Below are 18,353 nucleotides of genomic sequence, written 5' to 3' on the forward strand. Positions count from 1 at the left end.
AAGAAAAGCATGCTTAGTTGCAGAAAGAACAGAAGGGCAGAGGAGGACTGGTGGAGAGGACCATGGGACTGTGGACACTTAATTTGGATACTTGGAAGATGAAAATGGCACTGAATTCCTGAAAATATACTTTATAACGCAATATTTCAAATGTAGAAAGTTGTAAACAATGGTACCATGAACTTCCATATACTCACCAGCTAGTTTCAACAAATATTTTGATGACATTGTTTTTGTTACATGTTTTAATTATACATTTTCAAAATATATGGCATAAAGAGTATATTAATTGAGGACTGGTTAAATAAATCAAAACATATCCATATATTGGAATATTAGGCAGTTATTTAAAATTCATGCATTAAGAGAATTTTCATTTGGATTAGAAATTCTTCATTAGGATATGAAATCACATGTATAATAGAATTCAGATTTCATTAAAATATAGATATATGCAGAAACATGCAAACAAAATAAATATATAATAACAGTGATTATCTTTGGGTAGTGGGATTATGAGTTATTTTTGTTTTCCTTTTTTGCTTTTCTGTATTTTCCAGAATTTCTTCAAAATCCCTTCATAATTTTTTAAAAAATATTTTATGTATTCATTTGAGAGAGAGAACAAGAGAGAGGATGAGCTGGGGGAGAAGCAGATGGAGAGAGATTGGGAAAGGCAGACTCCCTGCTTAAGCCTGATGGGGGACTGGATTCCAGGACTCTGGGATCATGCCCTGAGCTGAAGGCAGGTGTTTGACTGAGCCACTCAGGCACCTGGAAAACAACTTCATGATTTTGAAAGATAAGTATTTTTTTTCTAAAGCAAAATAAATACTTTTTTTTTTTTCTTTGCGTGTCACTAATATGGCCTTTTGTACTATGGCTGGGATGAGGGTAATATTTCAGCGTCCAAATGAAAGGGTAGAAAGGGAGCATGGGGGATGGAAAGGAAGAGAGATTTCCCTGGCTAACTCCGGGCTCGCCTGTGAAACATTTCCACCTGTCTCTCTTCTAGTGGTATTGCCCACTCCTTTTGGAGAACTCTTTCCATATTTCCTGCTATATGCAGCATGTCATCAGGCATCTTTCTTCGCCCCTGCCAGGGAGGTGACATATTCCTATTCTGCCCTCCAGCACCCAGCACCGTGCCTGGCTCCGCCGCATGCTGGTTGAGGTATCCGCGCATACTCACGGCATAGACAGGGAAGAGTTCCGGCGCGTTCAGGTCCCACTCGTTGATGTGGGAGCCGATCTGGACCCCCGGAAAGCCCAGCTCCTTTACGCAGCGCTCCATCTCCTTAACAGCAAGCTCAGGGGCCTGCATGGGCAATGTGCCCAGGCCCACAAACCTCTTGGGGTGGTTCACAACGGTGGCAGCCAAGTCATTGTTTAAAAGCTGGCACAGAGCTAGAGTGTCCTGAGGTTTGGCCTGGTGGAGACAGGTAAGGGAAGATCATATCATTCATAACCTACTTCTTTAGATATTTACTCTAACAACACCACCTGGGCTGAATCATTTGTCACTGTCCATTGCTTTTACTCCTCAGCAAGCTGGGGCACAGATGAAATGGCCCCTGACTACAGGAGACCAAAAGCCAATCACTGCAAAAGTAAAGAAAACTGCTAGTATATTGCTGATTAATTAGAAAAAAGGAAGTTATAATCAGAAGGGATGGACACAATTACTGGGCCAGTCATCCTATAGTAGAGTTGGAAGGAGGGTGGACCACACCGTCCCACCCATCCCGGGACACCCAGGGGGCCAGCAAGGCGGTGCGGAGTGTTACAGCTCCCGCACACAGGGGGCTGGGCCTATTGAGTGTCCGGCATCACCAGCAGCTCACCTCCTTGTCATGCCTCATCATGGGATGCCAGACTGTTTATGGACCCCTCCTGTTCCTGTGTTCCTCCCTGTCCTTTCTGCTGGCTGTGACACTCAAGAGTTACCTTAGCAAAATATTGATACAGAAAGCTTCTCTTTCTGTTCCCCTAACTATCCCTTCTTTTTAATTTTAATTTTAATTTTTTTACATCTTAATTTTATTTTATTTTTACATGTTCCAAGATTCATTGTTTATGCATCACACCTAGTGCTCCATGCGATATGTGCCCTCCTTAATGCCCACCACAAGGCTCATCCATCCCCCCAACTCCCTCCCCTCCATAACCCTGTTTGTTTCTCAGAATCCACAGTCTCTCATCTTTCATCTCCCCCTCTGGTTTACCCCAATTCTCTTTTCCTTTCCTTCTCCTAATGTCCTCTATGTTATTCCTTATGCTCCACAAGTAAATGAAACCATATGATAATTGACTTTCTCTGCTTGACTTATTTCACTCAGCATAATCTCCTTTAGTGCCGTCCATGTTGATTCAAAAGTTGGGTATTCATCTTTTCTGATGACTGAGTAATATTCCATTATATACATGGACCGCATCTTCTTTATCAGTTCGTCTGTTGAAGGGCATCTCGGCTCTTTCCACAGTTTGGCAATTGTGGACATTGCTGCTATGAACATTGGGGTACCTGTGGTCCTTCTTTTCACTACATCTGTATCTTTGGGGTAAATACCCAGTAGTGCAATCACAGAGTCATAGGTTAGCTCTAGTTTTAATTTCTTAAGGAATCTCCACACTGTTCTCCAAAGTGGCTGTACCAACTTGCATTCCCATCAACAATGTAAGAGGGTTCCCCATTCTTCATATCCTCTCCAACACTTGTTTCCTGCCCTGTTGATTTTGGCCATTCTAACTGGTATGTCAATGTGGTTTTGATTTGAATTTCCCTGATGGCTAGTGATGATGAACATTTTTTCATGTGTCTTAAACATTTGTATGTTTTCTTTGGAGAAGTGTCTGTTCATGTCTTCTGCCCATTTTTTGACATGATTATCTGTTTCACGTGTGTTGGGTTTGAGGAGTTCTTTATAGATCTTGGATATCAACCCTTTGTAGTGTCATTTGTGAGTATCTTCTTCCATTCTGTGGGTTCCCTTTTTGTTTTGTTGACTGTTTCCTTTGCTGTGCAGAAGCTTTTTATCTTGATGAAGTCCCAAAAGTTCATTTTCGCTTTTGTTTTCTTTGTTTTTGGAGACGTGTCTTGAAAGAAGTTGCTGTGACCAATGTCAAAGAGGTTACTGCCCATGTTCTCCTCTAGGATTTAAATAGATTCCTGCCTCACGTTGAGGTCTTTCATCCCTTTCGAGTTTATCTTTGTGTATGGTGTGAGAGAATGGTCGGGTTTCATTCTTCTATACATAGATGTCCAATTTTCCCAGCACTATTTATTGAAGAGACTGTCTTGTTTCCACTGGATATTTTTCCCTGCTTTGTCAAAGATTATTTGACCATAGAGTTGAGGGTCCATATATGGACTTTCTATTCTGTTCCTTTGGTCTATGTGTCTGTTTTTGTGCCAGTACCATACTGTCTTGGTGATCACAGCTTTTTTTTTTAAGATTTTATTTATTTATTTGACAGACAGATCACAAGTAGGCAGAGAGGCAGGCAGAGAGAGAGAGAGGGGGAAGCAGACTCCCCACTGAGCGGAGAGCCCGATGCGGGGCTTGATCCCAAGCCGAAGGCAGAGGCTTTAACCCACTGAGCCACCCAGGCGCCCCGGTGATCAGAGCTTTGCAGTAAAGCTTGAAATCAGGCAACATGATGCCCCCAACTTTGTTTTTATTTTTCAACATTTTCTTAGCAATTCAGGGTCTTTTCAGTTTCCATACAAATTTTAGGATTGTTATTCCAGCACTTTGAAGAATGCCAGTGGAATTTTGATCAGGATGGCATTGAAAATATAGATTGCTCTGGGCAGTATAGACATTTTAACAGTGTTTATTCTTCCAATACGTGAATATGGGATGCTTTTCCATCTTTTTGTGTTTTCTTCAATTTCTTTCATGAGTGTTCTGTAGTTCCTCAGGTATAGGTCCTTTACCTTTTGGCAATTGTGATAACAATTGTAACAATTTGTTTTCAATTGTACCAATTTGAATTCAAATTGCCAATTTGAATACCTTTTATTTCTCTTTGTTGTCTGTTTGCTGTTGCTAGGACTTCTAATACTATGTTGAACAAGAGTATTGAGAGTGGGCATCTTTGTTGTGTTCCTGATCTCAAAGGGAAGGCTGTCAGCTTTTTCCCATTGAGGACTGATATTCACTGTGGGTTTTTCATAGATAGAGTTGATGAAATTGAGGAATGTTCTCTCTATCCCTATACCTTGAAGCATTTTAATCAGAAACAGGGTGCTGTGTTTTGTCAAATTCTTTCTCTGCATCAATTGAGAGGACCACGTGGTTCTTCTCTCTTCTCTTATTGATTTGTTCTACCACATTGATTGATTTATGAATGTTGAACCACCGTTGCATCCCAGGGATAAATCCCACCTGGTCATGGTAGATAAGCTTTTTAATGTACTCTTGGATCCTGTTCACTAGGATCTTGTTGAGAATCTTGGCATCCATATTCATCAGGGATATTGGTCTGAAATTCTCCTTTTTGATGGGGTCTTTGCCTGGTTTGGGGATCAAGGTAATGCTGGCTTCATAAAGTCTGGAAATTTCCCCTCTGTTTCTATTTTTTGAAACAGCTTCAGGAGACTAGGTATTATTTCTTCTTTGGATGTTTGGTAGAATTCCCCAGGGAATCCGTCAGGTCCTGGGCTCTTATTTTTTGGGAGGTTTTTGATCACTGCTTCAATCTCGTTACTAGATATTGGTCTATTCAGGTTGTCAATTTCTTCCTGTTTCAGTCTTGGTAGTTTATAGGTTTCCAGGAATGTATCCATTTCTTCTAGGTTGCTTAACTTATTGGCATATAATTGTTGATAATAATTTCTGATGATTGTTTCTATTTCCTCAGTGTTAGTTGTGATCCCTCCCCTTTCATTCATAATTTTATTAATTTGGTTCCTCTCTCTTTTCTTTTGGATTAGTTTGGCCAGTGGTTTATTGATCTTATTAATTCTTTCAAAGAACCAACTTCTAGTTTTGTTGATGTGTTCTACTGTATCTCTAGTTTCTAACTCATTGATCTCTGCTCTAATCTTAACTAATCCCTTCTTGTGCATGGGGTTGGCTTAATTTGTTGCTAATTTCCCAGATCTTTAAGGTGTAAAGAGAGTTGGTGTATTCGGGATATTTCAGCTTTTTTGAGTGAGGTTTAGATGGCTATGTATTTCCCCTTAGGACCACCTTTGCCATAACCATAGGTTTTGGACCCAAGTGTCTTCATTCTTGTTGGTTTCCATGAATTGTTTAAGTTCTTCTTTGATTTACTGGTTGATCCAAACATTCTTAAGCAGGGTGGTCTTAGCTTCCAAGTGTTTGAATTTCTTCCAAACTTTTTCTTGTGGTTGAGTTCCAGTTTCAAAGCATTGTGGTCTGAGAATATGCAGGGGATAATCTCAATCTTTTGGTATTGGTTGAACCCTGATTTGTGACCCAGTATGTGGTCTATTCTAGAGAAAGTTCCGTGTGTGCTCGAGAAGAATGACTATTCTGTTGCTTTAGGGTGGAATGTTCTGTATATATCTATGAGGTCCATCTGGTCCAATGTGTCAATCAAAGCTCTTGTTTCTTTGTTGATTTTCTGTTTAGATGATCTGTCTATTGCTGAGGGCATGTTAAGATCCCCTCAATTAATGTATTCATATCAATATGACTGTTTATTTTGTTTAACAGTTGTCTTATATAGTTGACTGCTCCCATATTGGGGATATAAATATTTACAATTGTTAGATCTTCTTGGTGGCTCAGTCATTGGGCATCTGCCTTCGGCTCAGGGCATGGTCCCGGGGTCCTGGGATTGAGCCCCACATTGGGTTCCCTGCTCTGTGGGAGGCCTGCTTCTCCCTCTCTCACCCCTCTTGCTTGTGTTCCCTCTCTTGCTATGTTTCTGTCAAATACATAAATAAATAAAAAGAATGATGTAATGTCCTTCTGTATCTCTGACTACAGTCTTTAGCTAAAAATCTAATTTATCTGATGTGAGAATCACTACCCCAGCTTTCTTTTGAGACCCATTGCCATGAAAGATGGTTCTCCATCCCTTCACTTTCAGTCTGGATGTATGTTTAGGTTTAAAAATATGTATCTTGGAGACAGCATATGGATGGGTCCTGTTGTTTTATCCAGTCTGCAACCCTATGCCTTTTATGGGAGCATTTATGCTGTTCACATTGAGAATGATTATTGAAAGATAAGTTTTTATTGACATCATGTTGCCTGTGAAGTCCTTATTTCTATACATTGTCTCTGTAACTTTCTGTTCTGTCACTCTTGGGTTCTTTCTTCTTTTATAGAACCACCACTTAGTATTTCTTACACTGCTGGCTTGGTGGTCACATAATGTTTTAGACCTTGCCAGTTGTGGAAGCTCTTTATTTCTCCTTCCATTTTGAATGTCAGCCTTGGTGGATAAAGTATTCTTGGCTGAATATTCTTCTCATTTAGTGCCTTGAATATGTCTTGCCAGCCCTTTCTGGCTTGCCAGGTTTCTGTGGACAGATCTGATGTTATTCTGATGGTTCTTCATCTGTACGTAAAGAATCTCTTCCCCCAGCTGCCCTTAAGACCTCTTGTCTGAATTTATGATTTGTGAATCTCACAATTAAGTGTCTGGAGGTCTTTCTAGACTCGTTGATCTTGGGGGGTGTCCTCCTGTCTCTAGGACACACACACTTGTTCCATTCACCAGAATAGGGAAATTTTCATCCAGTATTTGTTCAACTATATCTTCTAGTCTTCTCTTTCTCCACCCCCTCAGGGATCCCAATAATTCTGACATTGGAACGTTTTGTTGTGTTACTTATTTCCCTAATTCTGTTTTCACGGCTTTTAAGTTGTTTGTTCCAGGCCTCCTCCTGATCCTGCTTTTCTATCTTCTGTCTTCTAGATCACTAATCTGATCTTCTGCCTTGGTTACCCTAGCTGTTAAAGTATTTAGATTAGATTGGATCTCTTTGATAGCATTTTAAACTTCTGCTAGGTTGCCTCTCACTTCCCCCTTAGAGATTCTATGTTGCCACTAATGGTCTTCTCCAACCTAGCCATTGCCTGGACAATTTTTACCCTAGATTCCATTTCCAACATATTGTTTATGTCCATATCCAGTAGTTCTGTGGCAGAGGTCAAAGTCTCTGAATTTTTCCTCTGTTGGGTGTTCATCTTCCTAGTCATTTTTGTGAGAGGTGGTTGAGGCGATGTATAGCGGAATATATCAACCATGATACAGTCAAGGTGCCCCTTTGGAAAGTTTTGGAACAATGGAAAGTCATCACCAAAAAGAAAGAAAAAAGGAAAAAAGAAAGAGAAAAAGGAAAAAAAAAACTCAGCCAAAATGAGTTCCAAAAGTAAGGTTTATAAGGTATATAAACCAAAAACGAAGAAACAAGAAGACTGACAAAAGTAAGAGACAAGAAAGAAAAAAAAAAAAAAAGAAAAACCCACCCAAAATGAACCACAAGAATAAATTTATACAGTGCAAAAACAAAAACAAGTGCACAGAAACACTGACAGAAGAATAAGATGGGAAGGTGGTTATAAACCCTTGATGTGGGTGTATCTTGTTATCTTTGTTAAAGGACTCAACTTCCCAGAGATACAGGGAAATTAAAACTGTCTTATATATAGGGGTAGTATCAAATAGGGAAAAAGGATTACCTTGAAGTTTATATCTATTTATATTTAGAAAAAACAAAACAAAACAAAAACGCCAGGTATATATATGAAAAAAGCTCAAGTTAAAAAGTTATTATGTTAAGAAAAAAGTTATTATGTAAAAACAAAAAAAAGTTATTATGCAATATGTAGTATTAAATATCTAGTTGTAATGGTGAGTAGGTTAAAAAAATAAGATGAACTGTGAGAACTAATTAAAAAGAAAAGTTGTATCTATGAAATATACAGGTTTGGGGGCAATACCGGTGACTTAATATACTGTTTTCCCCTGATATTGGGGTTTTACAGTTTTATGGGGACCCTATGGTTATTGTCCTCTTATTCTTTTAGCTTGTCTTCTTGGGGAGGGGCATGCTGCCTTGTTTTTCAGTGGGTCTTGCTTTGGCTGAGTCACCCTGCCCCCTATCAAGTGGCTGGGCTCTGGGGAAACTGGGTTTTTCAGGTTTTTGTACTTGAGGTTTTTGTTCTTGGGAAGCTTTTTGCAGCTTTTCAGAGGGCTAGTGCAAAAAGTAAACTGTCCACACATAGTTCTTGATCTCAGAGAGAAGCCTCAGTCTGCTCCCCCCTGGATCATCCAGAACACACAGACTCCCCCTCTGCAAACTCCGCTGAACACTGCAACTTCCCATAGGCAGGTGGCGGAAGGCTGCGGACCTAGAGACTGCTGGCTGGTGCCCACACCAGGCTCTCTCACATGCGGGTGGGAGTGTGCCCAGCCAAGCAGTGGCACAAGCAGTGGAAAGCCAGAGGCTCAGGGATCGTGGACTGGGGGCTGTGCTGCACTCTCTCTGGCATGGGTGGTCACAGGCACTGTCCATCCTGGGTCCATGGGTTAAGACTGTGCCCATGGCCACCCAATTCCACAGTTGCCCTTTAAGAAATTTTGCTCTTTTTGAGTGCTTTTAAGCAGACTCCAGGTTAATGCTGGTCCCCAAGCACAGGGTAATTTCGTACTGGGGTATTACTTTCCAGTGAGTCTCTTCTGGTGGCTCCTTCCCCCTTCTGTTTATCCTTCAATATCAGTCTGAGCATTCTCCTCCATTTTACCTCTCCACTGATGATTTCCTGCCCCCATAGACATCCAGAAGTGTATAATCTTACATCTCAGGCTGATTTCATGGGTGTTCAGAGTGTTCTGGTAGATATTTAGCTCACTTCAGGATGGGTTGAAATAGGGTCTCCTACTTCTCTGCCATCTTGCCCCTCCTAACTCTCCTTTCCTTACTATTTCTTTCAACTTCACCCCACCTCCACTGGCAGGCATTTGGTACTCTCCAGAAATTCCAGCTGTTCAGCCAAAATAGTAGACACTTTGATAAATTTTCACATATTGAAGTCTTAGAGTTTTTTTAATTAAAAAAACAATTGAGTCTAGAAGTGCCTGGGTAACTCAGTTTGTTAAGCTCCCAAGTCTTGATTTCAGCTCAGGTCATGATCTCAACATCATGAGATGGAGCCATCCTTGGCCTCTGCGCTCAGTGGGGAGTCTGCTTGGGATTCTTCCTCCCTTTCCCCCTGCTCCTCCCCACTCTTTGCACTCTCTCTCTCTCTCAAAAATAAAAAATAAAAAAAAAAATTTAAAAATGAGTCTAATCACAGGAACAGCTAAAGACTGAAGCATTAATAGTGGAATATGAGCATGGGTGGGGAAAATCCGCGTGAGCAGGTGATATTTCCATTACTCCTTAAATCACCACACAAATGAATATTCACTTGCTTGAGCAGATACTTAGTGCATCCCCAGCTGTGACCTCCCACAGCCTGTGATCATGCCTGAAGCTCAGTGCTAGAGATTTAATCTGTTGGGGAGAGGCATCCAAGTGCAGCAATCCCATTTTGAATTGTGTATTTTCCCCAGAGAGCCAGCATATCAAGCCATTATTATTGTTCTCACTTTTTGGTCATTATCATCTCAGAATAAACTGGCTTGTCAGTGACTGAGCAAGGCACTGCAGGAATGAATCATGAGACAGGTAAGTTCTGAAGGAATTCAGGTTGAGTCTAGAAGTACCCTGTTCAGTGGAAATGTAATGTGAGTCACACGTTGACCTGTGGCTCCTGGCTGGACTGTGCGGGTATAGAGCAAGAACATGACTAGGAAGAATGCCTGGGAAGGGACACTGCAGTATGCAAAACTGGGGATCCCTGGTGATCTCTAAAGGGGAGGAGAGTTGGTGGGGGGATAAAGTCAAGACTTGAGGCATCTGTCCACTCACTAGTGAGCTGAACATGAGCCTTCACCAACCAATGAGACCGTTTAAGTTTTCACACTTACCCAGTAACTAAACATGACAGGAACTGTGGAAAGGGCTTGCACAGTCACTCCTAGACACAGACACAAAGAAAGGCAAAGGTGATGAGAAGAATAGTCCAGGCATTCCTCCTGCATTTGCCATGGCCCAGCATGTCTCCATCCCACCCTCCTCTCCCCTGCTTCTCCTCCCTATCCCCTGAGAGGCTCTCTGTCCCAGGCCTCCCTTATCCTACAGTCCCAGGTCTAGGGGGAAGAGTAAATGCTGGGCAAAAATGAGCTCATTCAGGGCAGAAGATATGAACAGACACTTCTCCAATGAAGACATACAAATGGCTATCAGCCACATGAAAAAATGTTCATCATCACTAGCCATCAGGGAGATTCAAATTAAAACCACATTGAGATACCACCTTACACCAGTTAGAATTAGCAAGCACCAAATTTAGCAAGACAGGAAACAACATGTGTTGGAGAGGATGTGGAGAAAGGGGAACCCTCTTACACTATTGGTGGGAATGCAAGTTGGTGCAGCCACTTTGGAGAACAGTGTGGAGATTCCTTAAGAAATTAAAAATAGAGCTTCCCTATGACCCTGCAATTGCACTACTGGGTATTTACCCCAAAGATACAGATGTAGTGAAGAGAAGGGCCATCTGTACCCCAATGTTTATAGCAGCAATGGCCACGGTCGCCAAACTGTGGAAAGAACCAAGATGCCCTTCAACGGACAAATGGATAAGGAAGATGTGGTCCATATACACTATGGAGTATTATGCCTCCATCAGAAAGGATGAATACCCAAGTTTTGTAGCAACATGGATGGGACTGGAAGAGATTATGCTGAGTGAAATAAGTCAAGCAGAGAGAGTCAAGTATCATATGGTTTCACTTATTTGTGGGGCATAACAAATAGCATGGAGGACAAGGGGAGTTGGAGAGGAGAAGGGAGTTGAGGGAAATTGGAAGGGGAGGTGAACCATGAGAGACTATGGACTCTGAAAAACAATCTGAGGGTTTTGAAGGGGCGGGGGGTGGGAGATTGGGGGAACCAGGTGGTGGGTAATGGAGAGGGCACGGATTGCATGGAGTACGGGGTGTGGTGCAAAAACAATGAATACTGTTACGCTGAAAATAAATTTTAAAAATTTTTTAAAATGAGCTCATTCAAGAAAAAACTAAGAGGCCCCATTTGTAAAGGGATATTTCTACCCTCCTCCCCCTGTGAAGTTTTATTTAAGCAAGACATTTTTCCATCAATTCTTTCAGAGCTTTTCATCTTAGGTCATGTGTGACAGAGAGTGCTTCTCAACCACGTTCCTTTTTAATTCATCTCCTTAGTGAGCCTGGGTGGAGTCCCACTGTCTGGAATGCACAGAATGAGTCTCTTTGGTAGGTGCCAGAATCCAGCAACCAGGATGCCTAAAATCTTTTGTCTTCAAGCTCCAGGAGCTGGGGTATCAGGAGAGGTGCTGCCAGACTGAGCTGGCTCTTTTTTCTCTTGTAGCTACATCCAACCCACTGGCAAGTCCGGTTAGTTACTCTGATTCCTTTCATTGCCCACCTATCCCACCCCTGTTACTACCTGGTCCAAGCCACCAGCATACATGGACCACTGCAGAAGCCTCAACTGGTCTCCTACTATCATTCTTGTCCTCTTAAAGTTTGTTCTCTCCTCAAAAGTCAGAGTAAGGCTTAAAAATCAGATTAAGTCACTTCCTTGCTTCAAACTTCCAAGGACTTTTCATCACACTTGGAATAAAATCTAGACTTGAACGTGGTCTGTAAGGCCCCACGCAGTCTCTCCCAGGGCTCACCTTGTGCTTTGTTGGCCCTCTGCCTGTTCTTTGGAGTGCTTTCCTACCCCAGAACTTTGCACTGCTGTTCCACTGAGTGGAATGTTCTTTGGCTCATCACAGGATGGGTTCCTTTTCACCCTTAGGTCGATTGGGATGTCACCTCCTCAGAGAGGCCTTCCCCAACTCCAGCCACTCACTACACCATTGTTCTGTTTCTTCCCTTTTCTATGTAATCTGTCATTACTGTGTTTAGTTGTTTACTCTGTGGATTCCACTATGAAGGTAGACACTACTTAAGCCTGACTGTCCATGCCATATCTCTAGTGTCCAGAGCCATGACTGGCATGTTGAACAGACTCAGTAAATGAAAGAATTAATCATTATTTAGTGAGGACTAGAGACTGCAGTGTTTAATTAGAGAGCATTGTTAAAACATTGTTGCTGTAATGTTTATGTTCATTGATTAGGATAAAACAGATGAGCTCCTTTCAATTATAAAATCTTTACATTTTACCTAAATACATTTGCCTATATTACACTATTTCATTTCTGCATTTTATAGATTAGATGTAAGGTCACTGGTTTGAAAGTGGTGGGGTGAGGCTCCTGTCCAACATTTTTTCCTTCCCTCTACCTCACAGGCCATTTTCATTACATGTCACATAGTTCAGATTAAAATTGCACTATTTATGTATCACTTTGTTTGGATACATATTCTTTGTTCTCTGAGAACTGAAAGGGAAAAAAGAAGCCTAATCCATTTGGAACTTCTCTTTTTTAAAATGGGGGTTTTAACCTTATGGCATAACTCCCCAGACTTACCTCTTGATTAAAATGGAGAGGGGGATTGTTATAAAAATGAATGTTTAGGGGCGCCTGGGTGGCTCAGTGGTTAAAGCCTCTGCCTTTGGCTCAGGTCATGATCTCAGGGTCCTGGGATCGAGTCCCGCATCGGGCTCTCTGTTCAGCAGGGAGCCTGCCTCCTCCTCCTCTCTCTCTCTGCCTGCCTCTCTGCCTACTTGTGATCTGTCTGTCAAAAAAAAAAAATCTTAAAAAAAAACAACAACGAATGTTTAGGTCCTCCTTTGGACATTCTGATTCAGTGGAGTGGGCCTGAAAAAGAATTTTAACAAGCATCCCAGGTGATCCTTATCCTGAGAGAGGTTTGGGGAGAGATTTTGTGGTAGAATGAGAGAAACAGCCCTAGGTACAATCCTAGATCTGCCATTTACTAGCTGTGTGATCCTGAACAAATCACTTAACCTCCTTGCCTCCCTTAGTAGGTACAATGGGTCCTATTGCAGGCCCTTTCCACAGTTCCTGTTGTAAGTAGGTACAATAATACCTGCCTTCAGAGATGCCGAGAGAGGATGAGGTGTGAGCAGGTATTTGCTCACATCCCTCAGACTCTGCTGGGGCCTCTTAGCGTCCTTCATGCAGAGAGGACTGAGCTCCCACTCCAGCCCTTACCAGGCTTAGATCCTTCTCTAATCCTGACCTTCCTGGGTTGATCCCAGAACCAGCTTCAAGAGGAACTCAACTTAGTTGAGTACTTGGGAACACAGATGTATCATCTTGTTGTTATCTTACTATTTTGGTCTTTCTTAGCTCCATGTTGGATCTTGTGGTCTGCTGGTTACATTTTCCTCCCCATGAAGATGGCATGGATTGCTGAAATCTTCTATGCTGGGCATTTCATCATTTTATTTTCTTACCTCCACAGAGGTGGTAGGATATTGTTGTTAAGCCCCTGGGGTGTCAGACTGCCTGGGTTTGAATCCTGTTTCTGCCCCCTGCAAGCTGTGTGATCTTGGGCAATTTGCTTAATCTCTGTCCCTCACTTTCTTTTTCTATAAAATGGGCATAGTAGTAGATACTATCTCCTAGGGTTGTTATGGGGATTAAGTGAGTTAATACATGGTAGTTACTGAGAACAGTGCCTGGTGTGAAGTAAGTGTTCAGCCAGGGTTAGTCATGACAATTCTCTCAAGGATAGCCATGGAATGAAACACAAAACGAAACCCAAAGGAGACACACTTCATCTAAACTGCAGTCATAAGCTGTGATTCTCACAACAGCCATCTGAATCTCATTTCTATAGTTTTCTCCTTGAAACAATGAGTCCTTGCTCAAACTTTACATTTATTTATTTTTTCTTTTTTAAATTTTAATTTTATTTCACTCAAATTCAATTAATTAACATATGGTGTATTATTAGTTTCAGAGGTAGAGTTTAGTGATTCATCAGTTGCATATAACACCCAGTGCTCATTATATCAAGTGCCCTCCTTAATGCCCATCACCCAGTTACCCCATCTCCCACCCACCTCTCCTCCAGCAACCCTCAGTTTCCTAGAGATCAGAGTCTCTTATAGTTTGTCTCCCTCTCTGATTTCATCTTATTTTATTTTTCCCACCCTTCTCCTATGGTCCTCTGTTTTGTTACTTAAGTTCCATGTGTGAATGAAATCATAAGATCATGTTTTTCTCTGATTGACTTATTTCAGTTGGGATAATATCCTCTAGTTCCATTTATGTTGCTGCAAATGGTAAAATTTCATTTTTTTGATTGCTGAGTAATATTCCATTGTATATATATACATACCACATCTTTTTTATTGATTCATCAGTGGATAGACATCTGGGTTCTTTCCATATTTTGGCTGCTGTGGACATTGCTGCTATAAACATTGAGGTGCAGATGCCCCTTCAAATCATTATGTTTGTGTCCTTTGGATAAATATCTAGTAGTGCAATTGCTGGGTCATAGGGTAGCTCTATTTTTAACTTTTTGAGGAACCTCCATACTGTTTTCCAGAGTGACTGCACCAGATTGCATTCCCATGAACAGAGTAAGAGGGTTCCCCTTTTAGCACATCCTCACCAACATCTGTTATTTCCTGATTTGTTAACTTTAGCCATTTTGACTGGTGTAGGTTGATACCTCATTGTGGTTTTCATTTATATTTCCCTGATGCTGAGTGATATTTAGCATTTTTTCATGTGTCTGTTAGCCATTTGTATGTCTTCTTTGGAGAAATGTCTGTTCATGTCTTCTTCCCATTTCTTAATTTTTAAAAAAGATTTTATTTATCTATTTGAGAGAGAGGGAGAGAGCATGCACAAGTGTGGGGAGGGGCATAAGGAGAGGGAAAAATAGAGGCCCTGGTGAGCAGGGAGCCTGATGTAGGGCTCAATCCCAGCACCCCGGCGATAATGACCTGAGCCAAAAGCAGACACTTAACCAACTGAGCCACCCAGCCACCCTGACTTCTGCCCATATTTTGACTGATTTTTTGTTTTTTGGGGGTGTTGAGTTTGATAAGTTGAGTTTGATAAGACATTTGAAAATATCTTCTCCTATTCTGTAGTTTGTCTTTTAGTTTTGTCAACTGTTTCTTTTCTGTGCAAAAGCTTTTTATCTTGATGAAATCTCAATAGTTCATTTTTGCTTTTGTTTCCCTTGCCTTTGAAGTTGTGTCTAGGAAGAAGTTGCTGTGGCAAAGATCTCAGAGTTTACTGCCTGTGCTCTCCTCTAGGATTTTGATGGATTCCTATTTCATATTTAGGTCTTTCATCCATTTTGAGTTTATTTTTGCATATGGTGTAAAGAAAATGGTCCAGTTTCATTCTTCTGCAAGATGCTATCCAGTTTTCCTAACACCATTTGTTGAAGAGACTGTCTTTTTTCCACTGGATATTCTTTCCTGCTTTGTTGAATATTAGTTAACCATAGAGTTGAGGGACCCTTTCTGGGTTCCTATTCTGTTCCATTTATTTGTATCTGTTTTTCTGCCAGTACCATACCATCTTGGTGATTGCAGCTTTGTGATAGAGGTTGATGTCCAGAATTGTGATGCCATCAGTTTTAGTTTTCTTTTTCAACATTCCTTTGTCTATTTGTGGTCTTTTCTTGTTCCATACAAGTTTGAGGATTGTTTGTTCCAGCCCTGTGAAAAATATTGATGGTATTTTGATAGGGATTGCATTAAGTGTGTAGATTGCTTTGGGTATCATGACATTTGAACAATATTTGTTCTTCTAATCCATGAGCATGGATTGTTTTTTCCACTTCTTTATGTCTTCCTTAATTTCTTTCATAAGTGTTCTATAGTTTTCTGAGTACAGATCCTTTGCCTCTTTGGTTAGGTTTATTCCTAGATATCTTATGGTTTGGCTGTAATACTGATTGGGATTGATTCTTTAATTTCTGTTTCTTCTGTCTCATTGTTACTGTATAGAAATGTAGCTGACTTCTGTGCATTGATTTTATATCCCACCCCTTTACTAAATTTCTGTATGAGTTCTAGCAATTTTTTTCGTGGACTCATTTGGATTTTCAACATAAGAGTATCGTCATCTATGAAGAGTGAAAGCTTGACTTCTTTGCCAGTTTGGGTGCATTTTATTTCTTTTTGTTCTCTGATTGTTGACACTAGGTCTTCTAGTACTATATTGAATAACAGTGGTGAGAATAGACATCCCTGTCATGTTCCTAACCCTAGGACTCTCAGTTTTTCCCCATTGAAGATGATATTCTCTGTGGCTTTTTCATATATGGCTTTTATGATATTGAGGTATGTTTTCTCTATCCCTACACTGAAGAGAGTTTTTATCAAGAAAGGATGCTGTGTTTTGTGAAATGCTTTTCCTGCATCTATTGAGAGGATCATATGGTTTTTGTCCTTTTTTAAAAAAATTACAGTGCTATACCACATTGATTGATTTGTGGATGTTGAACCAACTTTGCAGCCCAGGAATAAATCCCACTTGGTTGTGGTGAATAATCCTTTTAATGTGCTGTTGGATACTATTAACTATTATCTTGGTGAGAATTTTTGCATTCATATTCTTCAGGGATATTGGTCTGTGATTCTCCTTTTTGGCAGGATCTTTGTCTGGTCTTGGGATCAAGGTAAAGCTGGCCTCAAAGAATGAATTTGGAAGTTTTCCTTCCATTTCTATTTTTTGAAACAGCTTCAGAAGAATAGGTATTAATGTTTTTTAAAATGTTTGGTAGAATTCCACTGGGAGGCCACCCAACCCTGAAGTTTGTTTGTTGGAAGATTTTTTATTACTGCTTCAATTTCTTTGCTAGTTATGTCTCTGTTCAGGTTTTCTATTTCTTTCTGTTTTTATTTTGATAGTTTGTATGTTTCTAGGAATGCATTCATTTCTTCCAGATTGCCTAATTTGTTGGCATATAGTTGCTCATAATATGCTCTTATAATTGTGTTTCTTCAGTGTTGGTTGTGATCACCTCTTTCATTTATGATTTTATTAATTTAGGTCCTTTCTCTTTTCTTCTTGTGAGTCTATCTAGGGGTTTATTGATCTTGTTAATTCTTTCAAAGAACTAGCTCCTAGTTTTGTTGATCTGTTCTACTGTTCTTTTGATTACTAGTTCATTGATTTCTTCTCTAATCTTGATTAATTCTCTTCTCCCCCTGGGATTAGGCTTTATTTGCTCTTCTTTCTCCAGCTTCTTATGGTGTAAGGTTAGGTTGTGTATGTGAGATGTTTTTTGTGTCTTGATAAAGGCCTGTATTGCTATATACTTCCCTCTTAGGACCACCTTTGCTGCATCCCAAAGGTCCTGAATGGTTGTGTTTTCATTTTCATTTGTTTCCATGAACTTTTAAAATTCTTTTTAAATTTCCTGGTTGACCCATTCATTCTTTAGTAGAATGCTCTTTAATCTCCATGTATTTGTATTCCTTCCAAATTTTCTCTTGATTGGGTTCAAGTTTTAAAGCACTGTGGTCTGATAATATGCAGGGAATAATCCTAGTCTTTTGGTACTGGATGACACCTGATTCATGGCCCAGTATGTGAAGTATTCTGGAGAATGTTCCATGTGCACTCAAGAAGAATGTGTATTCTGCTTTAGGATGAAATGCTCTGAATATCTCTCTGAAGTCCATCTGGTCCAGTGTGTCATTTAAAGTCCTTGTTTACTTGTTGATCTTCTGCTTAGATGATCTGCCCATTGCTGTGAATAGTGTGTTGATGTTTCTTACTATTAATGTATTATCAATGTGTTTCTTTATTTAGGTTATTAGTTGGTTTATATAATTGGCTGCTCCCAAGTTAGGGGAATGAGTATTTACAATTGTTAGATCTTCTTGTTGGATAGATCCTTTTATTCTGATATAGTGTCCTTTGCCGTCTCTTATTACAGTCTTTGGTTTTAAAATCTAGTTTGTCTGATGCAAGCTACTCCAGCTTTCTTTTGATGCCCATTAGCATGGCAAGTTGTTCTGCACTCCCTCACTTTCAATCTGGAGGTGTCTTTGGGTCTAAAATGAATCTCTTATAGACAACATATCAATGGGTCTTGTTTTTTAATCCATTCTGATATCCTGTGTCTTTTGATTGGAGCATTTACATTAAGAGTAATTATTGAAAGATATGAATTTAGTACCATTGTATTACCTGTAAAGTCCTTGTTTCTGTATATTGTCTATTCCTTTCTGGTCTTTGGTACCTTTGGGCTGTCTCTTCACTCAAAGGATCCCCTTTAGTATTTCTTGCAGGGCTGGTTTAGTGATGACAGATTCTTTCAGTTTCTGTTAGTCCAGGAAGCTCTTTATCACTCCTTCTATTCTGAATGAGAGC

At 40.4% G+C, this 18,353-nt stretch overlaps 1 protein-coding gene across 1 annotated transcript in view; it reads right to left on the reverse strand.

Annotated features, from left to right (window-relative positions):
- ACMSD (aminocarboxymuconate semialdehyde decarboxylase) overlaps positions 1-18,353 on the reverse strand; it is an 85,446-nt gene that overhangs the window by 43,790 nt on the left and 23,303 nt on the right. The window contains exons 4-5 of the mRNA XM_047722519.1: positions 9,961-10,010; positions 1,193-1,429 (exon numbers count right to left, since the gene is read on the reverse strand). Of these exons, the coding sequence (XP_047578475.1) occupies positions 1,193-1,429; positions 9,961-10,010 (287 nt within the window). The remainder of the gene's footprint in view (positions 1-1,192; positions 1,430-9,960; positions 10,011-18,353) is intronic.

The sequence above is a fragment of the Lutra lutra genome, chromosome 3 (genome assembly GCF_902655055.1).
Source record: "Lutra lutra chromosome 3, mLutLut1.2, whole genome shotgun sequence".
In the NCBI taxonomy this organism is placed as follows: domain Eukaryota; kingdom Metazoa; phylum Chordata; class Mammalia; order Carnivora; family Mustelidae; genus Lutra; species Lutra lutra.